We start from the raw sequence: 25,409 nt of genomic DNA on the forward strand, positions 1-25,409 counted from the left end.
TGGAAAATGTATGTATATTTAAAAATAAATACATGCTAAATATACATAACAACATACATTGTAACCAGTGCAGGAATTTATTTATATTTATATTTATTTATTCATTTACTTACGTATTTATTTTTCATTGTTGTTGGCAATTGCACTACCATCTGCACCACTCAATCCAATAATGTAATGTAATTTATATTGAATTAAAATGTACTTTAAAGATAAACATTTAATTTGGCATTATTATGCATTCTTTAAAAGTGTTAAGAAACAGTCATGAACGTTTCTCTCTTTAAGTACAAAACAAGGTATGTAAGCCTTTCCAAATAGATCATTAGGTCACTGAGCTCCAGTTTAGTGTTAGGATGCAGCATCAGATCAGACAAGAGCAAAACAGCCCACTAGTGTTTGGAAAAGAGCCATACAATCAGTAGACAAACCCCAGCAGCCACCACACACAGAAAGCAATGTTACATCATACTATAAATGTATTTTAACACCAAGACTGACACAGTCTTGACAACATAATGGGAGGTTGAGAAGTTTTGCTGAAGATTCACACAGCCATTCAAGATTAACATGCACTGGACAATCACAGACAAAAGCTGGCGAAATGAAAGGCTCTGCGAGAGAAAGAGGGAGGCTGCGAGTGTGTGATGCAGGCCAGCCGCAAGAAGAAGGAATGCATCTGCCAAAGAATGAGAGAAAGCGAGGGAAACGCAGAGGAGGAGACGGGGTGGAAAAAGGGAGGGAATAGAGAAGCGTGTGTGTAAAGCATGCATGTGTGTGTGTGGCATGGCTGCTGAATGAGTGGGCCTTGTGTAGCTGCTTCTCTGCCCTAGAGCCACTTGTCAGAGCAGTGTGTGTCTGTGAGTGTGTTCACACATGTTTGCGGGAGACAGACCACCGGCCACCGCAGAAACTGCACACCATTGGTATTTCTCAAACTCAGCACAAGCCACCTTTGTACGCAGACACGTCTGAGCTTTCTGCTGTGCGATGAGAGGAATGACAGCGTGGAGAGCTCATTGCGTTCTCTCTCAGAGTGTGTTTCTGGTGGTCCTCCTGATCTCTCAGCAGGGCAATGCCCACCCACAGTGCCTGGACTACAAGCCTCCGTTCCAGCCTCCGGAGCCCCTGCTCTTCTGCAAAGAATATGCCAAATTCGGATGCTGTGACATAGACAGGGATAACCAAATATCCCAGCGCTTCTATCAGATCATGGACTACTTCGATCAGACTGGGTTCATGGCCTGTGGGAAGTACATCCGCAGCATTCTTTGCCAGGTGAGTCTCGGGTCAGGATTTGTTTTTCTTTTGCTACTTTAAGCATTTCTCTATAGAAATGCACTTAAATCAATGGAGAGGGCTGTTGAATTATATTTATTTTAAAGGCACAGTTCACCTAATAGGTCTATATCTGCTGTCCGCTCCTTGTTATCTTTTATGTTCATTTATTTTGCATTCATCCTGGTGGATGTGTCTTACATTGCATGTGTTGTATATGCAGGTTTACTCACCCTCAAGTTGGTATGAATGTTCTGTTGAGCACAAAAGATTATATTTTGATGAATGTTGGTGACCAAACCAGTGGTCACTTCCGTATGAAATACTCTAAAGATACTATGGAAGTCGATGGCTACCGTCAACATTCTTCAAAATATTTTATTTTGTGTTTAACAAAAGAAATTCATGTGCATTTGGAACAACTTGAGGGTGAGAAAATTATGAGAGTTTTCATTTTTGGGTGAACTGTCCCTATAACTTTAGCCCAATAAGTTCTATTATATTCTATTATATTTAATGATTATTTAATTATATTAATTATATTATTAAATAAAATATTATGAATTAAATATTTGATATTTATATTAACTTAATTATTCAGTTTTGTTAGTAAATGATGAGCTTTTGTAACAGACCTCATTCATTCGTGTTTACAGAGGAGGTTACGTCATTTTTGTTTTGGCTATGCTTTTAGAAGGTTGGATGACTTCTGAATTTGTAATGAGCTATTTTAGTGATGATGACTTCAGTTTAAATGCAAGATATTACTAGCTATGGTGATTTAGTGTGAATTGTACTCTTCAGTCTTAAAAATAAACCTTTAAAAAATGTTTATCTGATTTTTGGTGTACTGGAACAAACTATTACACAAAACCATTCAATTCCTTTTTGGGGCCAACCAAAACTAGCATCCAAATTATAATCACCTACTAGATTCATCATTGCAACTTCGAGGCTGCCGGGATTAAACAATGATAATATAGCATATGGTTTTGAGATTGCAGGGGGATTGCGGTTGGTGAAGGGAACACCTGATTTATTTGATTATTAGTTGTGAAGCTGAGCTCAATGATTGTCTTTGCTGGAACATTTATCCTAGATACAGGGAGCTGCTTGTGTTCTCCAACCTGCAGAAAAGCAAAATATATGCTTCCTCTCTAACTAGGCATATCATATTCCCGTGGAAAGGTCAGGACAGCAAAGATACTTAAGAAAGAGAGAAAGAAAGAGCAAGAGTAGAGGATAGGCTACTAAATATTCATAATGAATCTGAATCATTCCTAGAGAGCTGATACTAATTTCAGCAGCACTGGAACCTTTCCTGTGTTTGTGCTTTATAGACTTTCACCAGTAGATGGCGACAAGTGGTTGTCTTTAGAGTCACTGAATCATTCAACCATTCAGCATTTAATATGCTGATTTATTTAGGATTAAAAGTGAATCACTGAATTATTCACTCCCAACTGATTCATTCAAAAATATGCATTCTTTCTGGATCGAAACAGGTGACTGTCTCTATGAGAGAGTCATTGAATTGTTCACTCAGCCGATTCATTCAACAGTTCTGATTCATTCAGGAATGTACTGTATCTAAACTACTGTGTGTTGCTTAAAGACCAAAAAATGCATTCACTGAATCATTCACTCAACCAGTTCATTCAAAATCACTGATTAATTGCTGATTGCAACAGGTGACTGTCTTATGAGTGAGTCATTCAATCGATTTGTGCAACAATTATGATTTGTTCAGGAACGTAATGCCACCACTGTGTGTTTTATAAAATATAAATATGCATTATTGCTCATGTTATTGCATTAACAAAAACAACATTTTTCAAAATGATGAATATATGATCATATTCCCAGCTATGCCACAGTTTTGGTCAAACCTTTGCCTGCCCTCTTAGTTTGTTTTGTGGTTCCTGAGAACCAAAACCAGACAGAAGTGGTAGAAATGTGGTTTCAAGAGGCATTTCCTATTAAAGCGGTTAAAATAATGACTCATCAGAGACATGCTTTAAATCTGTAAACTCATAATTGCCTAATGAGCGATGGGCACAGACATATAAGCTTATGGGATTTGAGGCCCAGTAGAGTGGAGCAAATGTGCGGATGAGCGAAGCCCTGCAGGGACCATCTGTTGAACAAAACCCATGAGGAGTTTGTTAACAACAGAGATTGTAATCTCCTACAGAGTCTCATAATTACAGAACCATATAAACAAAATTATACGAGGGACAAATGCAGAAGAACAGTGGCTGGACAAGAACTCACAATGGGATCAGAAGGTATGGAGGACAAAAATATACAGCACATCTGAAGAAAAGAGCGCATGGGAATTGGTGCTTTTCCCAGCATTGTTCAACACAAGTGTTTACTATAATCTTGCATGTGAAACAGTAATTTAAACACACTCAGTGTAAGATATCAACTCACCTTATATGATATCCATGAAGAAAAATAAGAAAAATAAGTCTTTTGTTAGACATTTGAGAGTAATATTTTGACCCATGCCCTCAGAAATCTTGACCCGTGACCTTCAGTGTTTTATTAAGCCTGAAAACTAAAGCCAAATGTTGTAGACTCAAAAGTTTCCTTTACATAGACACCCAGTCCAACTCATTTCAGCCCTTTCTGCAAGGATTTCCCTCTATGCTAACAGGATATTACATAACATTGTGTGTTGTTTATGAAATGCTGGACTTCTTTATACCACGTAACCCCCCTTAAAAGGTCTATATTTAGTTTGAATTGCAGTCAAACATCATTAGAGAGCATTGAAACATTATTCATTCACATTTTGGCCATATTACAATGCCTTTTATGTTTTATGAGCGAGTTAGCCCATTGATCCAAGCCACTTCCAGGTCCATAATTTGTTTAATGCCATTATAGTAATCTCGGATATCTTCCAGTCCCGAGCTGGCAGTATCTTTGCCAAGGCTGGCTCGGTCCTCTGATGGGTGTGGTGTTGTGGTTAAGACTTAATGAGGGCTTGGTTAGTCCAAAATGTCCAAGAGTTACTGTATTTATAGCTCAAACGATCCTCAGCAGCTGCTGGATTGAATCCTGGGATCCCGGCTGTAGAGAAGACGTGCAGAGTGCCACGTTTGCCAGACTATGAGGAGGAGAGTCAGAAAGGCTTACACTGCAAATATGTTTCAGATGAATTTGTTATTTGAGATTAACTTAAAGGGGTCATATGATGCTTTTTTAAAGATATTTTTTATGTATTTGCAGTAACAGAATATGTTGACATGCTTTAATGTTAAAAAAAAAAAACATTATTTTTCAAATACATTATTGTAGATTACTGTACATTATTGTAGGTCCTCTATGCCCCGCCTCTCTCAAACATGTCATTTTCTACAAAGTCCCTCCTTCTGACAAGCACAGTCTGCTCTGATTGGCCAGCTGACCCAGTGCATTGTGATTGGCCGATCACTGCAAGCACTCGTCGGAAATGTAACGCCCCTTTCCATAATCACGAGCTTCATATTTCAAAATAAATGTAAAGACAGTTAATGTCCTTAGTTTTATCATCAGTTCAAGCCTGAAAGGGGAACAGAGTCTTGTGACAGACACAGTGATGAAGCTCGTATGTGTTTGCAGTACACAAGCCACGGACGGTTAAGACAGCTGACTCCACTGTGTGTCTCTCTCTCTCTCTCTCTCTCTCTCTCTCTCTCTCTCTCTCTCTCTCTCTCTCTCTCTCTCTCTCTCTCTCTCTCTCTCTCACACACACACACACACACACACACAACATTCAAAACTCCACATTTAAACAGTCAACAGCAAATACTTAAACTAATAACAAAACATACTTACAGTAGCTGATTCAGAAGCGCCAGCTTGTCGTAGTAAAGTCAGAAGTACCTCCTCTCCTAGATTCACGAAACGGTCATCTTTAAAATGCGTTAGGGTTAGGGTTAGGGTTATCTTAAAGATTCATAAATGCATCTACTTTCAGAAGGACAAATAAAGTGATTTTGCTTTCTCCTAGATACACACACATCTCCCTGACATGACTGCTTCAACACTAACTGAGGTTACTGAAACCACGCCTTCTTTTGTGAACATTTGGGCAGCATTACCCAAATATTTCCACATAGTGACGTAGAGATGTGGGGCGTGTTTGAATGAGCCGCTTTAGGGGGGCGTGGCAGAGTCTTAACTTTTTATAAAAAATATCTCTTTGGATTTGAGACTTTAGTCTTTGCAACTTTACAGATCTTCTTTATGCACCAAGAGCTTGTAACACTCCTAAGAGAAATGAAAAACTAAAATCACATCATATGACCCCTTTAAAAGTTTATTGATGCTAGGAGCAAGTCTTTGTTCATGGGTCAGTGACATAAAATATGTTCTTATGGATCTATTAATTGATTTAAAAATATAGTACAGTACAATTAAAAATGCATCTCATACACTATTAAAAATGAGCATCAGGTTGTTCCAAACCTGTATGAATTTCTTTCTTCACATTCTTTTATTAAAACAAAAACAAAAGAATGTTGATAAACAAACAGTTTCTGACCCCCCCTGACTTCAATATATATATATATATATATATATATATATATATATATATATATATATATATATATATATATATATATATATATACATATTTAATATAAATTTTTTTTCATACTAAGGAAGTCAGTGGCTACCAGCAAAAACCTCTGTGTTCAGCAGAATTTATATATGTTTGCAACAACTTAAGAGTGAGTAACTGATGACAGAATCCCATATTTAAGCTGTAGTCATATTTACTCTTGTTTGGTGAATTTTCGCTGAAACCCAAAGCATACTCTCCGCCTGCGTTTGTGCACACTATCAACTAAAGTTATACTTTTATAGACTATGGTTTGGTATGTTTTGATAGACGTTGTGTGTTGGAAATAGAAGTATGATTTGTGCTTTGGGCTTCATGCGCACTGCACGCGGACCCTCGCATATGAACCTTAGTATATTTTGGCCTTTAGCCTCAGTGTCCTGAAGTAATCTTGATCTGTCTTAGAAACAGTTAGAGAGCATTTCAAGTTCACATAACACTGTTGAATAAATGTCCATGCTCTGATTTGTTTGTTTCAGGAATGCTCTCCTTACGCAGCGCATCTGTACGATGCAGAAGACGCCAACACTCCGATGCGGGAGCTTCCCGGCCTCTGCGGAAACTACTGCCAGGATTTCTGGCATCACTGCCGTTACACTCTCAGCCTTCTGATCAATAACAACCAAACGTATGCTATCGAAGAAGATCGGAGCAAGTTCTGCAAATATCTTGAGCTGAAAGATCCTGAGTACTGTTACCCAAACGTCCTCTCCAACGCCGAGCTCAACGCCAACCTGGGAGACGTCAAGGCGGATCCGGAGGGCTGCATTCAGTTATGCCTGGAAGAAGTGGCGAACGGGCTTCGCAATCCTGTGGCGATGGTACACGCCAATGACGGCACGCACCGCTTCTTCGTGGCGGAGCAGCTGGGTTACGTGTGGACTTACCTGGCCAACGGTTCACGGATCGACAGGCCCTTCCTGAACCTGACCAGAGCGGTTCTGACCTCACCTTGGGCCGGAGATGAGCGAGGGTTCCTCTGCATCGCCCTGCACCCTCGTTTCACAACAGTGAAAAAAGCCTACGTTTACTACTCGGTGTCTGTGAAGAAGCAGGAGAAGATTCGCATCAGTGAGTTTCTCGTGTCCGACTCGGATATGAATATGCTGGATCACTCCTCAGAAAGGTGAGAGACAGATATCAGATATTCACACGCAATGCTCCACTCAACTCGACCTGAATATTTAATGGTTAAAGATAGCTGCACAGACACAAATAAAAACATTATACATATATATTGGTACCCAGTTTCTCTCTGAGAGTGTTTCATTTTTAAAAAATACTTATTTACATTTATCAGACACCTTTATCAAAGAAACATTTATCTTGAGAAAGAAAACACACACACACACACACATGCATATATATACATATATATATATATATATATATATATATATATATATATATATATATATATATATATATATATATATATATATATATACTGTCTATTGTTATATGTCATTACATTTTTCCCCTCACTTCCTTTGATTAAAATGTTAAAATGTTTTTTGTAAAAGTTTTTTTAGGTAAAAAACTTTTTGGAAATAAAATATAGCACATTTTGTTTAAACAAAATCATGCATGATTCAAAAAGGTTAAATTGTCCTTCCATAAATATTTTTAGTCTCATAAAATTCCCTTAATCAAGCAAACAAAATTTTTGACCACCACATAAGTAGCACCAGAATATTAAAATATATATGTATATTTAAAACATACTTACGGTAATAATTTGTAGAAAAATAGTAAAAAAAAAAAAAAAATAATAAAAAATTATATAGGCTACCATTTAAAAAAATTAATAAATCATGTTTTATTTTTGTTTGTGTGGTGACAACAGAGCCGATCCTCCCTATACGCAATATACGCAAGCTTCATAGGGCTCCCGAAACACCAGGGGGCCCCCTTACTCTCAAAGATGATTTAATTTTAGTTTCGTTTTTGAATTAGGCCAGGGTTATGAAAACATGAATGATCATTTCTTTTAATACGATGTGTTGTCGCCTTTTCTACGTAAAAATTACTCAAATCATGTAATGTGAATGTTGTTTAGTCTTGCTCGAGACTAAAAAAAATGAGTTGAAAGTGTACCGAGCCGCGGAAGAGACACTGTTTCTCAAGTGCTTTCCGCGAGCGCGATTCGAGACGGAGTGAAACACGGACAAATGTGTATCATTCATTCATTCATAATCACTCATACACCACTCCGCCATTCTGCTTAGGGCCCCCAGAAGTCTAGGAGCAGCACTGGGTGACAATCACAGTCAACAAAGCGGAACCACACACCATAAACTGCATCCGCACGTAACTTGCACAAACTTACCCTGTGCACACAGATCTTTTAGGCATCATTTTACCTTTCTAGTCTTCAGCTACAAAATTACAGGCTGCTGAGTTTGATCAAGGTTTGAGCAAAGCTCTGAGGGAAAATGGACCTCGAGGGCCAGAGTTGAGAACCTGTTCAAAGCTGCTGGAAATGATGCATTATTTAATTACTCAGCAGCTCAAAATAAACAGATTCTTAAATGCAAGACTTTCTCTTAGATGTGTGATTTTCACCCTTTTTTATCAGTCTGTGAAACTGTAGTACTACTGATGCTTATTTTGGTTCGCAGGACAATTTTAGAAGTTGAAGAGCCTGCATCAAACCACAATGGAGGTCAATTACTGTTTGGGTTGGACGGATATCTGTACATATTCATAGGAGACGGTGGCAGAGCGGGAGACCCTTTTGGAAAGTTTGGGAATTCGCAAAACAAGCAAGTCATGTTTATTTATCTTTATTTTGACTCCCTTGACTTTCTTCTTTCAGACGAATCCAATCGGAGAAATATTAAAAAGTGTCCTGGCTCTTCCAAGCTTTATAATCACATTACACTTGTTAATGCTGCAGAATAAAAATAAAAAAAGGTAATTGTGACTTTTTAATCTCACAATTTTGACTTCTGACTTCTGAAAAAAGTCTTACACTGAATTCTGAGTTCAATTTCTTTTCCTCAGAATTGTGAGGAAAAAAATGTAAATAAAAAGTTGCAATACCTTTATTTATTTATTTTCTGTCTTGAAAATGGGCTTCCATAGCCAGTGAATGTATTTATATCAGCTCATTATGTGTGTATATATATATATATATATATATATATGTATATATATATATATATATATATACATACACATATTTGTTATTGAAAATAACATTTTGACTGTAAATGGACAAAAATCTCTGCTTGCTGCATTCTACAGAAAAAAATAATGAAGCAAATTCAGCTCTTAAAGGGATAGTACTGTACACCCTCATGTCATTTTAATTCCTTATGTTATACTTTCTTCTGTATTACACAAATAAATATATTTTTGTGAATGATTTGGCTGCTCTTTTCCGTTCTGGTGTTGTCAAGCTTCAAGTATGACAAGAAAAGTACCATCAAAATAGTCCAAAATCAACAAAAAATTTCTCATATTGCTTCAAAAGACATGGAATATAATGTGCAAGCTGAATGGATAACTTTCACAATGAATAATGATGTTTTTGTCATTTTTGCATTATTCTGGCAGTTTGAGAAGTTTGGCGATCTCTGTAAAGTAATGCAGGTTTAGCCAGACAGACACACAGCCTCACAATATTAGCCTTGGCTCTGCCGCCCTGCTTTCCCCGTGTGACATAAGCGGAGCTGGCAGAGCCTGGTGAATATACTACACTCACAGCTTCACAAGCGCACAGCGAGCCTTTCATCCTCACAGAGAGAGCTGTCAGAGCCACAGAAGTCCTGGAGTCCTGCTGCCGATGACGAATAGAGAAGCATGCTATATTGACACTACATGTTGAATGTGGAGGTTCAGTCTCATCGCATTATTGAGTAGCTACTCGTGGTCTTCTGTGCTTCTTACAGCCTTATATAAACATGATCAGCAATCACAGTAACTTTTTATTACAAATTAAATGGGCACTCAGTTCCAGTTGCTTTGAATGTCTGTCAGTACATACAGTAGTTACTTTTGAATGCCCATAAATAAAACAGGATGCTTTACAGAACGGTGTAGTTATGAGAACGCTAACCTGCCTTGCCAATTTAATTGTATTTTCATTTTTTTTAAAAATATGATTATATAGTTTTTATTTTTATTTATTTTATTTTTTATTATTGTTTTTTTTTTACTTTGTTATTTTATTGTTGTTGTTGTTGTTTTCTTTAACAAGTTTATTATTTTACAGTAAAATTACGACAGTAATATTTCCTATTTTGTTATTTTTTATTTTTTTTTTTTTTTTTATCATTTAATAAAATATATATAAACACACACACAAATTATATATATATATATATCTATATATATATATATATATAAATAAAATATATATAAACACACACACGTTATATATATATATATATATATAATTTATTTATTTAAAACTCTAGGTTTTCTGTGTTTGTTTGTATGTTTTTGATTATGTGTCAATATGACTAAATAATAATAATAATAATAATAATAAAATAGGAAATATTACTGTTGTAATTTCACTGTAAAATAACAAACTTATTAAAGAAAACAACAACAGCAACAATACTAATAATTGCATTAAATTGCCTTTGTGTTTTGATGAAGATCAAAATATGTTTAGATGTTTATTTGTTAGCTTCTGTTGTTCTAGAAGATCTTTTAAGCGTGTGAATCAGATAAAAACAACAGATTAAAGAACAAAGCAGAAAAGAATACATTAGACTGAATGAAGGACTGATCTAAGCCTGGAGTAGCACAGGAGGGGAAATGAGTAAAGAGTAAAGAGGCCCTTCAGAGACGTTCAAACTCACGCCAGTGTGAATATTGACACAGGGCATTGTGGGTGATGTGAGGTTAGAAAGGATGCGGTTGAGTGAGAGAAAGCAGATGGTGCAAATGTTTTCAGGGCAGGTTTAAACTATGGTCTTATGAGTGCAATCCGAAAGACAAATTATTTTTATTATTTTAATGTCATGCAAACTTTTTTTTATATAATACCCCAACTCATTTATTTATGAAGAAAACCACATCTTTGTGTAAAAACAAACACTGGTGTTTTACAGGTCCACTCTCCTAGGCAAGGTCCTGCGAATCGATGTGGACAACAATGACTATGGCGCCCCCTACAGTATCCCATCAGACAATCCTTTTGTGGGAGAGAGGGATGCGAGGCCAGAGATCTACGCCTACGGTGTGAGGAACATGTGGAGGTGCTCCATCGACAGGGGCGATCCGGTCAGCGGTCAGGGCCGCGGCAGAATGCTCTGCGGGGACGTCGGGCAGAATAAATATGAGGAAGTGGATCTTATCGAAAAAGGAGGGAACTATGGATGGAGGGCAAAGGAGGGCTTCTCCTGTTACGACAAAAAACTCTGCACCAACTCGACACTCAGTGAGCACGCCTTTCAAATTCGGCTGTTTATGTTTAGCGTAGCTTGATTTGGGGACCGGGAGCCAGATTGAAGAGTAAAATTAATTGCAACATTCTTCTTATATTGTTCTAATTCATTCAGGGAGTAGTTCTCCTAAAAAGGAAAATCTGCTGAGAATTTACTCACCCTTAGGCCAGTTAGGATGTAGATGAGTTTGTTTCTTCATCAGGTTTGGAGAAATGTAGCATTGCGTCAGTGTCTCAGCAATGGATGCTCTGCAGTGAATGGGTGCCGTCAGAATGAGAGTCCAAACAGCTGATAAAAACATCACAATAATCCACAAGTAATCCACAGCACTCCAGTCCATCAGTTAACATCTGGAGAAGACAAAAGCTGAAACAAATCCAGCATTAACATGTTTTTAATTTTAAACCATTGCTTCTGTCTATAATATGAGTCCATAATTTCATCTTCTGTTGTCTCTCACATTAAAATCCTCCACATATTTGTTTAGAGCTGTTTTGGACTGTAAACAGAGGCAAATGTCTCTCCTGTTTCAGAACAGATGACTTTTTCACTGGAGAAAGCCTAATTTTAGTATTTTAGTGGTGTGGATTATTGTGATGTTTTTATCAGCTGTTTGGACTCTCATTCTGACGGCACCCATTCACTGCAGAGCATCCATTGCTGAGACACTCATGCAATGCTACATTTCTACGAATCTGATGAAGAAACAAACTCATCTACATCTGGGATGGCCTGATGATGAGTACAGTTTCTTTTTCCTTTATCAGAAATGTATAGAGTTGTTTACTGTTGTTTTCTATTTCTCCATGTCAAATAACAAGCTAACTTCTGACAGTTAAAGATGTTAACACATTTCATGCACTTTCAAACAATGTTGAAGTATTGAATTTGTTGTAGTGGATGAGGCGATCTCTCATGCAGGCTAGAATATAATCAGACGACACCAAAGCCTCTCATTGTATTCTCATTAAAATGTACATTCTAGAAAATAATGCACAAGTAGGAAGAAGACTTTCGTGAATCCAGGCCCAGTTTTCACATACTGCTGTTGTTTCATGTGGGTTTTGAAGAGTACATGAGAGTGAACATCTAAACTTTTTGTTTTCACAAATTTCCAAAGATGATATCCTTCCGATTTTTGCTTACCCACATAAAATCGGCAAGTCTGTCACCGGCGGCTACATCTACAGAGGCTGCCAGATGCCCAATCTTAATGGCCTGTACGTCTTTGGGGATTTTATGAGCGGGTACGTATGTATTCTCTACTTTATGGACCTTACTTGATGAATTACTTACATGAATTCTAGTCCAGTATAACAAATTATAAACAAGAATACACTGAAAAAAAAAAAAAATGTAAATAATTGTAAGATTATTGTAAGTTTTATTTCAGTCTTTGTGCTTATAATTTTCACATTGAATTCAATGCATTACTTGCAGTTTTTGTAATTGTAAAATTTACTAGCAATTTCTGAGAGAAAATTGTTTCTACACCATTTTTTTTTTCAGTGTATCAACACAAGATGATTGCATGTTTACAGTACTTTCCCGTAATGACTGCTTTATACGTACTGATTAAATCACACTCCTCTCGTTCTATGCATCCCAGGCGACTAATGTCCCTAAAGGAGAACCCTGAGACTGGAAAGTGGAGCTATAAGGAGATTTGTATGGGCGCTGACAAAACGTGCAGTTTCCCTAAACTAATAAACAGCTACTACAAGTACATCATATCATTTGGTGAAGATGAGGCAGGTAACATGAGAGCAGCTCTGTGTTTGACTGCTTCTTGTAAATGTCTTTATATTGATCTTCAGTGAAACACACTCATCTCTGTCGTCTGTGTTTCAGGAGAGCTCTACTTCCTTGCGACCGGAGCGGCCAGCGCCACGGCCAGAGCAGGAGTCGTGTATAAGATAGTGGATCCTTCCAGGTACACATACGCATTTACACTTTTATTCAGAAAGGGCACGTTAAATTGTTCAAAAGTGACAGTAAAGGCATTTATAATGTTACAGAAGATTTCTATGTAAAATATATGCTGTTCTTGAACTTTCTATTTATTAAAGTATCAATTTCCACAATAATATTGTGCAGCACAACTGTTTTCAACATTGATAATAATCAGAAATGTTTCTTGAGCAGAAAATCATATTAGAATGATTTCTGAAGATCATGTGACACTGAAGACTGGAGTAATGATGCTGAAAATACAGCTCCGCATCACAGAAATAAATTACAGTTTAACAGAAATACACATAGAAAACAGCTGTTTTGAATTTATAATAATATTTCACAATTTTACTGTTTTTACTGTATTTTTCTTGCTGACCGCAAACTTTTGAATGCTTGAATGGTATACCGAAATACCTCTTACAATATCCCAAAATAAAGTGAGACAGCTTTTCCGAAGCTATATTAAAGGAAAAGTTTGCGGAAAACTTCAACCCTGTTATTTATTCACTCACATGAGCAATACTAATAGTGATGTTTACCCTATTATGCACTGTAGGGTGTAAAGGTTTGTGTCTGTACTTTTGATTGCAAAGCTTTTTCACTCTTTAGGAGGGCTCCTCCAGGAAAATGTAACTTCAAGCCCACTCCAGTCAACATAAAGGGCAAACTGATTCATTTCAGTCCTAAAGAAGGTAAGAGAGCCATACCTTTATCCCATCGGAGGTGTGTGTGTGTTGAGTAGGGCTGTATGATTAATAAAAATACAACCACTGTGATATGGTTTAGTACGATTATCAAACTGCAAAGGCTGTCATTTAATTAAATAAATGTGTGGTGCGTGTTTCAGAGTGAAGCACAGTACACATGAGCATCTCACGATCCGGTGTTTTTCAGCTTTAACGTGCGCTTTGCAAACGTACAAACTTATAATGAGAAGTGCTTATCAACAAACGAGGAGCCTTAAGGACACCCTGCAGATTTGACCAAAATAAAATTTTGATGGTTTAAAAAAAATAAAATAAATAAATAATAATAATAATATTAATAATAACAATAATAATAATATTTGAAAATGGAGAAATTAAGATGGCCATAAATATTAGTGTTATAATTTTGCTGTTGTATATCAAATGAAATTATCATTATTAAATTATTTTTCATAAAAACTCTTATTTTTATTTTTCAGTGATATATCACAATAGTAATATTTCTTTAGTTTTTTTTTTTTATATATATTTTTGTTTAGTAATAGTAGCAATAATAATATAATACAATTATTATTATTATTATTATATACTATTATTATTTATTTTTTTCAGTGATATATTACATGTGATGATAATAATAATAATAATATTATTATTATAATATTTAATAATAATAATTACATTAAATATATAATAATATAATAATAATAATAATTATTATTAATAATAATTATAATAATAATAATAATTATTATTAATAATAATTACATTTTATTATTTTATAACCATATTGATGTAGAATCACAAAATTTAGGCCAAATTGTGCAGAATTGGGACAAACAAGCACAGCAAACCTGTAGTTGTTTTTTAATCGCATTTTGAACCACAATCACTATTTCACTCAGAATTTTATTTTTCCCCTAAATCGTTTAGCCCTAGTCTTGAGGTACTCTGTTAGAGCATTTGCAGTTTTTTTGACACTATCTTTTTGTTTCACAGAGTATGTAATTAACAAAAAGCCCTCAACAACTGCCATTCCCAAACCAAAACCCACCAAACCCAGTATGACCCCACGACCACGAGTACAACACACGACCCGCCGGGTTCCTCCAGCGACCACCGTCCAGCTGTCTACACCACAGCCGCGTGCTCTCCACACGACCCCGCGGCCCAGACCTCCGTCCCGGACCACCCCCAGACCCGTGTTCTGGACGACGGCACCCAAAACCACCGCAAAGACCCAATCCGGCAGACCGGGCAAGCGAGGCCGAGGCAAACCCCGGAGGAAAGGGGACCGGAGGGGTCGACCTCGAGCCGGGACGGCGAGGCTGGTCAGCACAGACGGACAGAAGGACCGCGGCCGAGTGGAGATCTTCGCACGGCGCGAATGGGGCACGGTGTGCGACGACATGTTTAACATACAGGCCGCGGCGGTGGTCTGCAGGCAGATGGGGTTTCCCGTGGCTCTGCGGGTGGCGAAGAGAGCCGAGCTCGGCGCGGGAGGCATCGGCGTCAGAATCCTGCTGGACGACGTGGAGTGTGAAGGAACCGAACGAACTCTACTGCACTGCAAACACGCCAAACTGGGCAAAAACAACTGCTCTCACGACGAGGATGTAGGGGTGGTGTGTGGCCATTATGAGCATGCAGTGGAGTGAAAGACAATGACTCGATGTCGGTTATGATGCCACATGTATGCAGACCAAAAATACATCTGCTGTTTACAGACAGAAAAAAATCATGACCAATTATAAAATAATGCAAACTGGAAATACCCCTAACGAAACCAAAAGAGAATCCGAATTTTTACATTTTTGAATGCAGAAAAATTATATATAGATCTATGGCAAGAGTTTACTATTCTAGAACAAAAATATGATTACAGTAACTGCATTCACATATAATACTAATCAATCAAACATTCTCGCACTGAATCGTGCACTATTCACACTGCGGTGTGGGTTGTTGATCATCTCACACAACTGAGACACTGCATTAACTGTTCTTCTTCATATATGTGACCCTGCACCACAAAAGCAGTCTTAAGTCTCTGGGGTATATTTAGAGCAATAGATAAAAATACATCGTATGGGTCAAAATTATAGATTTTTCTTTTATGCCAAAAATCATTAGGACATTAAGTAAAGATCATGTACCATGAATATACTTTGTAAATTGCCTACTGTAAATATATCAAAACTTAATTTTTGATTAGTAATATGCATTGCTAAGAACTTCATTTGAACAACTTTAAAGGTGATTTTCTCTATTTTTATATATATATATATATATATATATATATATATATCTAATATATATATATATATATATATATATATATTTATTTTTTTTTTTTTTTATTATTATTATTTTTTTTTGGCACCCTCAGACTCCAGATTTTTAAATAGTTGTATCTCAGCGGAAACATTATTTCTTAAATAACATTATTATTATTTTTATAGCATATAACATTATTACTTCAAGATGCAGTAAAAATCGAAAAATTGACACTTAAGACTGTTTTTGTGGTCCACGGTCGCATATGAGGGGATGGTGAAATTCAAACAAAAACCGATTAAAGTATATTCATCCAGCAATCATGAGATCAAGGATTTTTCAGACTGTCTTTTTCAAACATAATTCAGGTTATTGCTATGTAAATATTGCATTTTTGTTGCACATATACATTTCTTGTTTAATTCCAAACGATGATTGTTTTTAAACACAAATGCTGGACATTCTTTGTTATATTGTAATAATTAAAAATGTAAATAAAATTGTTTGCATAATCATGTGTTGAAGATCACAGAGATGTATTTTGATAAGGGTTATAATCCAATCACATGCGGTTTTTGTCAATAGACTTGGTGTGTATAAAAAAACAAATTTTTAGAGCAAACCACTGATCTGTATTCTCGTGAGAAACATACAAAAAAAAGTGATTTTTTTTTATGTCATTACATTGGTTGGTGCATAAGAAACAAATGGAGAAAAAAAAAAAAAGTTTTTGAAAAAATATATTTTATTCATATTTTCTGCGAAGAGGACGCCAGGACTACGTTATTCAAATTAATTAGAAAAGGCATGTATAGGCAAAAACAATGTTTTATTATTTATTTATTTATTTCTTCACCAATCAGTTTTTAAGATTCAGGCTATTTTTAGCCAAACTTTATACAAAGATGATTCTCAACTATGTTATAAAAGAATGATTTGATAAACTATTTTGCTTTATGCAATATGTGCATAAAATGTCCATAAATTGGTATTCCCATTCTATAAAATGTATCTATACATTGCATCCAATTTGCATATTAAAGTGTTACTGGAGCAGACTATAATTATATATATATTAAAACATGTTTGTCCTGGTGTCCTCTACAGATTCCGATCTGAAACCCCTTAACATTTTTTTTTTTTTTTTTTTTTTTTGAGATATTTTTATTTTTTTTCTTTATGACAAACAATTGGAAAATTAGACAGATTTAAATGACACAAAAACATTATCATATTTCCCTATGAGTGCTAAATCTTATTAAACTTTCTAGTACACAAACTAACTGTAATCCCTCTCAGTAAAATACAGGCACCTGAAGAACAATTTGGTTGGATTTTTTTAATTAATTAAAGTATGGGTGATGATTTTTGATGTTTTTAACACTAGCTTGATACAGTATTATATATATATATATATATATATATATATATATATATATATATATATATATATATATATATATATAAAGCTCTCTTTTCTTGTTTGCAAAATTAAGAAAATCTTCCATTACGGCGCGGAACGAGCCAATCCCAAGCCAATCTGCATGCGTGACCCGGAAGTGATGTCAGTTACACGATAGCTCTTCCGCTCTCTAGGTTTCCAGCTAATTTTAGTTTCATTACCGGCAGCTTCTCGCTTCGACGGCTGAATGTGCTGACACATACTCACACGTCTCTTCTAACCTCACTCTTTAAATAAAGACACAGTTTTGGGGAGAGATGGAGTTCAGAGGACGTAAGTTACGTAACGTTACTTGATTTAGAAGCTTTAACAGAGAGCGAACGACGGATCTCACGGGCGAGATGAGACGCATATCTCATAATCAGTTGAATATGATGTGGTCAGTTGTGTGCTTGTTTGCTTATCAAATAAGTGTGTGATCACGCGATTAAAAGCGTGTTTATTCTTGCTCGGTTTTCTCGCAGTTATTTGCTTGTTTACAAACATTCAGTGGATCAAAACATCGGAATCTGGTCATCTACGTGAAATCTCCCTTCAGATAAACTCAAATGAGCTGCATTACAGGCGTGTTGTGACTGTCTGCTGAGCATTCACAGTGATATGGATGATAGCTGACTTGTGATTGTTTGTGTTCTAGAGCCGGAGGTCAGGATGCGAGGGACCCCGATGGACCCCGGTGACCCCAGGCTGTTGTTTGACGACACGAGCGCTGGAGGGGACAGACACGGGCACAGCGGTGTGGGGAAAGGCCCTGATGTGTATCCGGGACAGGCATTGCTCTCGGACCCCATGTCTAACCTGGCCATGGTCTACGGCAGCAGCCTCGCCTCCCACGGCAGAGAGATGATGGACAAGAACGTACGTCGTGCCTCCACACATGTTTGTTGTGGTGCAGAAGAGCACGTCTGTGATGTCTTTCCAGAGCCGCAGGCTTGATTCTGTATCTTGATGAACTGTGTTATTAAATGATTTGTTTCTCTGTTGGTCCGCAGCTGGATCGGTTCATCCCCATCTCTGCTGAAGTACTATTTTGCGGTGGACACTGTATATGTGGGCAAGAAGCTCGGACTGCTGGTGTTTCCCTTCATGCATGACGTAAGAGCACACTTACAGACCCACACAGCTGGTGCACAATTGTGGAAATCTTTTCTAACAAGTCTTTATCATCACTTTTTATGGATTTAATTTAATGCTGAAAAAATAAAATAAAATAAAATAAATAAATAAATACCGACCTCAAACTTTTAAAAAGTAGTGTGTGTTATTACAAAAGATTTCTATTTTGAATAAATGCTGCTCTTTTTATTCATCGAAGAATTCTGTAAAAAGTATCACGGGTTCTAAAAAAAAAAAAATATATGATTCAATTCAGTTCAAGTTTATTTGTGTAGCGCTTTTTACGATACAAATCATTGCAAAGCAACTTTACAGAATATTTAGTTTCTATAATATATGAAGCGGCAAAACTGTTTTCAACATTGATAACAAATCAGCATGATTTCTGAAGATCACGTGACACTGAAGACTGGAGTAATGATGCTGAAAATACAACTTTGATCGCAGGAATAAATTACAGTTTAAAGTATATTACAGTTTTTCTCAGTAGCTTTGGTACATTTCTCGAATCATCTTGACATTTGCAAAACAGTAAGTGCGAATTGCTTAGTCATGTTGTCAATATAACAGTGTACTCTGGAGGGATGTTCTGATGTAAACTATGGCAACATTTTGGATGACAGTTACTGTATTGTACAGTATGCCATATGCTTATGTATGCCATATATCTATTTCAAAAGTACACATTTACACATTACTGTAATGTGGGATATTGATTGAAAGAGACTGGGTAGAATTCCCAGTTACACTTCTACTAGTGGTCTGACCAAAAACAAAAAACCTTTACAATGTCATTGTGATATAGAAAAGGAAAAAGAAATATGGGCACAAAGATGAAAATTAAAAATAAGTCCACTGTCAGATTTTGTAACTCTTATGCTGTCCTCTGTCTATACAGTATATGCTTTCCAGCTGAAGATTCATGAGATGAATCTCTGAGCTAAATGCTTTATCATCGGTTGATCCACATTCTCTTCATTAGTCAAGATTCACTTGCACAATGCATGCCAAATTTACAAAAAGTCTAATAATAATGTGTAAAAAAAAAAAAAAAATGTGCTTGGCAGTTTGACAACTAGATGAACCATTCTGCATTTAATGACTTATACGATGAACTAAAGACTAGATGTTTTGAGAGGTAAGACTACTGCACAGAAAACTATAATACATTTTGAGCAACATGACATTAGCAACTGATGATGTAGGAAACCGCAGATAAATGTGCATAATTAATTGCATGAATGTACAAAAGCAATCGCAACTTGTTCAAAAGAATGAGAAACTGGTTTTATGATGTGTATAGATGACTAGATGATGTGGAGGTTGTACAAGTAGTTCGAGAATTTCATTTCTGATTTGAGAAATGCACCAAAGTGACTGAGAAAAACTGTAAAATAGAAAACCATTTTAAATTGCAGTTATATTTCACAATATTACTGTTTTTTTTCTGCATTTCTGATCAAATAAATGCAGCCTTGTTGAGCAGAAGAGACTTCTGTTAAAACATTGCAAATCTTACCGCTCCCAAACTTTTTGAGTTCCTTCGACTGGATTTTGAATTTTTATAATACTGCCAGAAAACGTTTTTATGTTTAAGTGGATGTGTCACCTGAATGTATTTTAGATTTTTTTTTTTGTTTTGTGGCTAATTAAAATGTTTTAAACAGTAATTTAAAATTCTGTGGATTATGATGCTGACTTTGTGTTTGCAGTGTGAACAGCTTTGTTTCTAACATGGCATTAAAAATTAATCAAAAATCACCAAACCCTTCATTTGCTTTCTGCCCTGGAACTCAAAAAGGAGAGGTTTTGAAGACTGTATTGTGACCACATTCTGTCAAGCTCAGAAAATGCTGCGTACAGCACACAAGCAGCACAAGACTCTTTTTTTTTTTTTGATTGATTTATTTATGGATGATTTTTTTTGTGTTGTGCTGTTTTTTGTAGTGGTGGGAGGTGAGTTATCAGCAGGACACTCCGGTCGCCCCGCGCTTTGATATCAACGCCCCCGATCTCTACATTCCCCGTATGACTCCAAACCATATGTTTCTAATGCTTTGCACAATTTAAAAATGTTTATGTTGTTGCATATTCACGGGAAAGCGTGCAGTCATGGAGATGTTTATTACATGCATGCATCTGTGTTTGTTTGGTTCTGACTCCGCAGTGATGGGTTTCATTACGTATATCCTGGTAGCAGGACTGGCTCTGGGCACACAGAACCGGTAAGAGCGCTGAACGCTTATCTACAGCTGATACTGTGAGAATTAACCAGCGTGGGATATATGTTGGTTGTATGAGTGGGCGTATGTATGGGGTGTTGTTAGGCGTGTTTTTATTTTGTTTTTAGCCTGTTAGGCTCTATGTTTATAAATAATAAGTGTTTAAAAATTTTAAAAGTGTTTAGAAATTAGTTTCTCCGATTTGACTTACACACTATGAACGCTCAAAGCATTTGCAAGAATTGATTATTAAAACCTAATGATTTCAGATATAATTTAAAGCAAAACTTTAATTTGACATTATTACAAAGTGCACTTTTTAAAAGACTACTTAAGTGTTAATAAACATAGACATGAAAGTGTCTCTCTTTAAGTCACTTAAGTAGCCTTATATTTCATTATTATCTAAAAGTACTTTTTACAAAAAAATTAATAAATGAATAAAAAATACACACAGACACTGCCGTGTGAAAGTGAATAAAGTTTCAAAATTATACTAAAACTCAATACAAAAAAAAAAAGATATAGATTTTTTTTTAAAATTATTATTATTCAGTGGTATATTACGATAATATATTGTAAATGTTTTTTATACAAGGAGTTCTTAAAAAACCTTGAAAGGAATGTTTGATTCCTGATTCAGATGTTCAGAATAATCACTATATGATTATTGTTTACCAAGCCGTGAAGCTTCATTTGTCAGATGCATCGTCACGCAGAGGAACTGTGTTTTAATGATGCATGAGTTTCAGAGGGAAAAGGGGAAATGCTGAGACTTCCTGCAATTGTCCCGACCTCTCTTGACCTCACTGTTCTCTGGTTTTGCTTATGAATGCCATTTTTCTGCCTGATGTTCTTGTTTGCAGGTTTTCTCCGGAGATCTTGGGCATTCAGGCCAGCTCGGCGCTGGTGTGGCTCATCATTGAGGTGTTGGCTGTTCTTCTCAGTCTGTATCTGGTAACGGTTAACACTGACCTCACCACCATCGACCTGGTGGCCTTTTCTGGGTACAAATACGTCGGGTAAGGCCATTAGTTATTCGGTTTTTAGCCTAGTCTTGCAACACTATCATAATTGTCACCATGTTCAAACTGATTCTGTCAGCGTGTTGGACTCTAGGTGGTGCTATTGAGTAATCTTCTGGATTTTATTTCAACCAAAAATGAAGGGCTATGCATTATTTATGGCTATTCTATTTATTCAAATATTAATATAGTTCCATTCATAATCCATTTCCGATGTTAAATCAGTGTATAGTTTCATAGCAGTACTGCCCTCATAACTTCTCTAACCAGTATTACTGTAAGCCTAGTTTACTCTAAACTGTATTAATTGCCAGCTGTGTGCTTTTAAAGTCCAAGTCCCTGCCTGGAGAAAGCTTGGACGTTGAATGTTTGATAAAGTAATTTCATACAATGTCCATTTTCCTCAAAGCAAATGCTACTGTGTGAATAATTGCTGTGTTTGTGTGCTCAGGATGTTTGTGGGAGTGTTAGCGGGACTCCTGTTCGGCCGGACGGGATATTACCTCTCACTGCTCTGGTGCTGTGTCTCTATTTTTGTTTTTACGGTGCGTATTGATACAGATACAGAGCTGTCATTTCAAAGCAAACATATTCTTCATTTGGCTGTTCATACAGCCAGTGGATATGCTTCTGTTTTTCCCCACAATCTTTATTTTAGAAATGTTGTTTTATTCAAATTGTCTGATCTGATTGCGTCACACATTACGAATGTTCAAAGAATTCACTGTTTATATATCTCTTTATATATATATATATATATATATACAGATACACAGATATACAGTACAGGTCAAAAGTTTGGAAACATTACTATTTTTAATGTTTTTGAAAGAAGTTTCTTCTGCTCATCAAGCCTGCATTTATTTGATCAAAAATACAGAAAAAAAATGTAGTATTGTGATATATTATTACAATTTAAAATAATAGTTTAAATTAAATTAAAAAACTTTAAATTATCATTTATTTCTGTGATGCAAAGCTGAATCTATTTGGCTTGAACATATATTGCCTTTAGAAATCATTCTAATATGATGATTCATTATCAAAGTTGGAAACAGTTCTGCTGCTTAATATTTTTTCATAACGTGATACTTTTTTAGGATACTTTGATGAATAAAAAGTAAAAAAAAAAAAGAAGCTATGTTTTTAAAATATAAATATTTTGTAATAACAATAAACACTACTGGTCAGTAAATTTGGGGTCAGTAATTTTTTTTTTCTTTCTTGTTTTTAAATAAAATCAATACTTTTATTCAGCAAGGATGTGTTAAATTGATAAAAAGTGATAGTAAAGAAAATATATTATTAGAATATATATTATTAGAATTTTTTTTTTATTTTGAATAAATGCAGTTCTTTTTAACCCTTTTATTCATCAAGTATATTAGGCAGCAGAACTGTTTCCAACACTCATAATAAATCAGAATATTAGAATGATTTCTAAATGATCATGTGATAGACTGGATGTTACATGTGACACTGAAGGCTGGAGTAATGATGCTGAAAATTCAGCTTTGCATCACAGGAATAAATTATTTTTTTATTGTTTATTCAAATAGAAAACTACTATTTTAAGTTGTAATAATATTTCACAATATTACTGTTTTTTTCTGTATTTTTGATCAAATAAATGCAGGCTTGATGAGCAGAAGAGACTTCTTTCAAAAACAGTAAAAATAGTAATGTTTCCAAACTTTTGACCTGTACTGTATATATATATATATATATATATAAATAAAATCAGTTACACACGGGAACTGCCATGTGAAAGAAATTAAATTTCCATAATGAAAATAATAATTATTAATTTTAAATTAAGTTACATTTTTTTCATTAAGCATGCGTTCAGTTGGGCAAAAGTGATAGTAAATACATATATAATATTAAAAAAGAGCTTTTTGTATTCATCAAAGAATCCTGAAAAATAAAATGCATCACAGCTTCAACAAAAATATTGTGCAGCACAACTGTTTTCAATATTGATAATAATCAGAAATGTTTCTTGAGTAGCAAATCATCAAATTAGAATGATTTCTGAAGATCATGTGACACTGAAGACTGGAGTAATGATGCTGATACAGCTGCGCATCACAGAAATAAATTACAGTTTAACAATATATTCACATAGATAACATCTTGCATTGTAATAATATTGCACAATATTATTATTATTTTTTTTCTCTGTATTTTTTATCAAATGACTGCAGCCCCTATGTATTAAATATATTTTTAGCATTGCAGCATATGTTTGAGTGTCTAAATAGTACAGCGGATTTCCGTTTGAATCTCATTTAGGATCTGATCTCAAGATGTGAAACAGCTTCTTTCTGTTTCAGATTCGCACAATGCGTTTAAAGATCCTGTCTGAAGCAGCTGCAGAGGGTCGGTTAGTGCGAGGAGCCAAAAACCAGCTGCGAATGTACCTGACGATAGCCATCGCTGCAGCACAGCCCATCTTCATGTACTGGCTGACCTTCCATCTGGTCAGATAAGAGCCACGGCCGACGTAGAGGAACAGCTGTGTTGTTTCAAGCAGTCACAAACGACTGTAGAGACATGAGCCTATTTGCACACATGTAATAAACCAATGGACAGCTTCACAGCACAATATGAATTACCTGAACTGTAATTGCCCAGCGCTCTTTTGTATGTCTTTGGTTTGTACATTTCTAGGAGTTTCTGTTGGCTTTTGATTTGTATAATGTACAGTGTAATTGTATTTTTTTTTTTTTTTTTTTTTTTTTTAATGTAAAACTGTGTTTGTTTGCAATCAAAGGCCGTTGTCTAGGTGCTGTGGCTCCTCACCTGCCATGAATGTGACTGTTTGACGGCCGCAAACCAATGAAACTGGCTTCATATGATGTCTGTGGTTTATTTCTTTTAAACCAGTAAAGCGCTCCGTCCTTGTTGACATGCTAGCAGACACATAAAGACACAGTCTTAAGGTTAGACAGCTTTCGTGGCTCATTTTTCTTTTTTTTAAATGGACTTGCCTCATACATTTCAGGGTCAATTACAGTTTTACTCTTTCATAACGTGAAAACGAAATAAATGGATGTTCCCAAAAGTTTTGAATGCGAGAGTAGTTTGTATATTACTTTAAGTTACTATGGTACAAGTTATAATAAATAATTGTGGATGTAGTATGTTGTTATAATCAATTTAAGTGCATTATCGCACTAATCTACCAACTTTGTTTAATACTTCCTGAAAAATGCAGAAATCTGGCTTATAACCATCAGGTGACTTTGTTGCATCACAGCAGCAAAAGGGGTTATAAAACTAATATTAGCAGGAAATAAATGAGCAGTTATGATATTAATCTATGTTACTGTAAGTAAAG

The 25,409-nt window shown here is 35.7% G+C and overlaps 1 protein-coding gene and 1 pseudogene across 1 annotated transcript; both read left to right on the forward strand.

Annotated features, from left to right (window-relative positions):
• Positions 1-323: 323 nt before the first annotated feature.
• On the forward strand, positions 324-15,660 carry si:ch211-136a13.1 (HHIP-like protein 1). The gene is made up of 9 exons (XM_042774765.1): positions 324-1,278; positions 6,376-7,022; positions 8,518-8,661; positions 10,966-11,294; positions 12,422-12,548; positions 12,911-13,056; positions 13,153-13,234; positions 13,867-13,949; positions 14,964-15,660. The coding sequence occupies exons 1-9, from the start codon at positions 991-993 to the stop codon at positions 15,620-15,622; spliced, it is 2,505 nt and encodes an 834-aa protein (XP_042630699.1). The 5' UTR covers positions 324-990; the 3' UTR covers positions 15,623-15,660.
• A 2,147-nt stretch (positions 15,661-17,807) lies between these two features.
• LOC109110337 lies at positions 17,808-25,133 on the forward strand (annotated as a pseudogene).
• The last annotated feature ends 276 nt before the right edge of the window (positions 25,134-25,409 follow it).

This window comes from Cyprinus carpio, chromosome A18 (genome assembly GCF_018340385.1).
Source record: "Cyprinus carpio isolate SPL01 chromosome A18, ASM1834038v1, whole genome shotgun sequence".
NCBI classification, from domain to species: domain Eukaryota; kingdom Metazoa; phylum Chordata; class Actinopteri; order Cypriniformes; family Cyprinidae; genus Cyprinus; species Cyprinus carpio.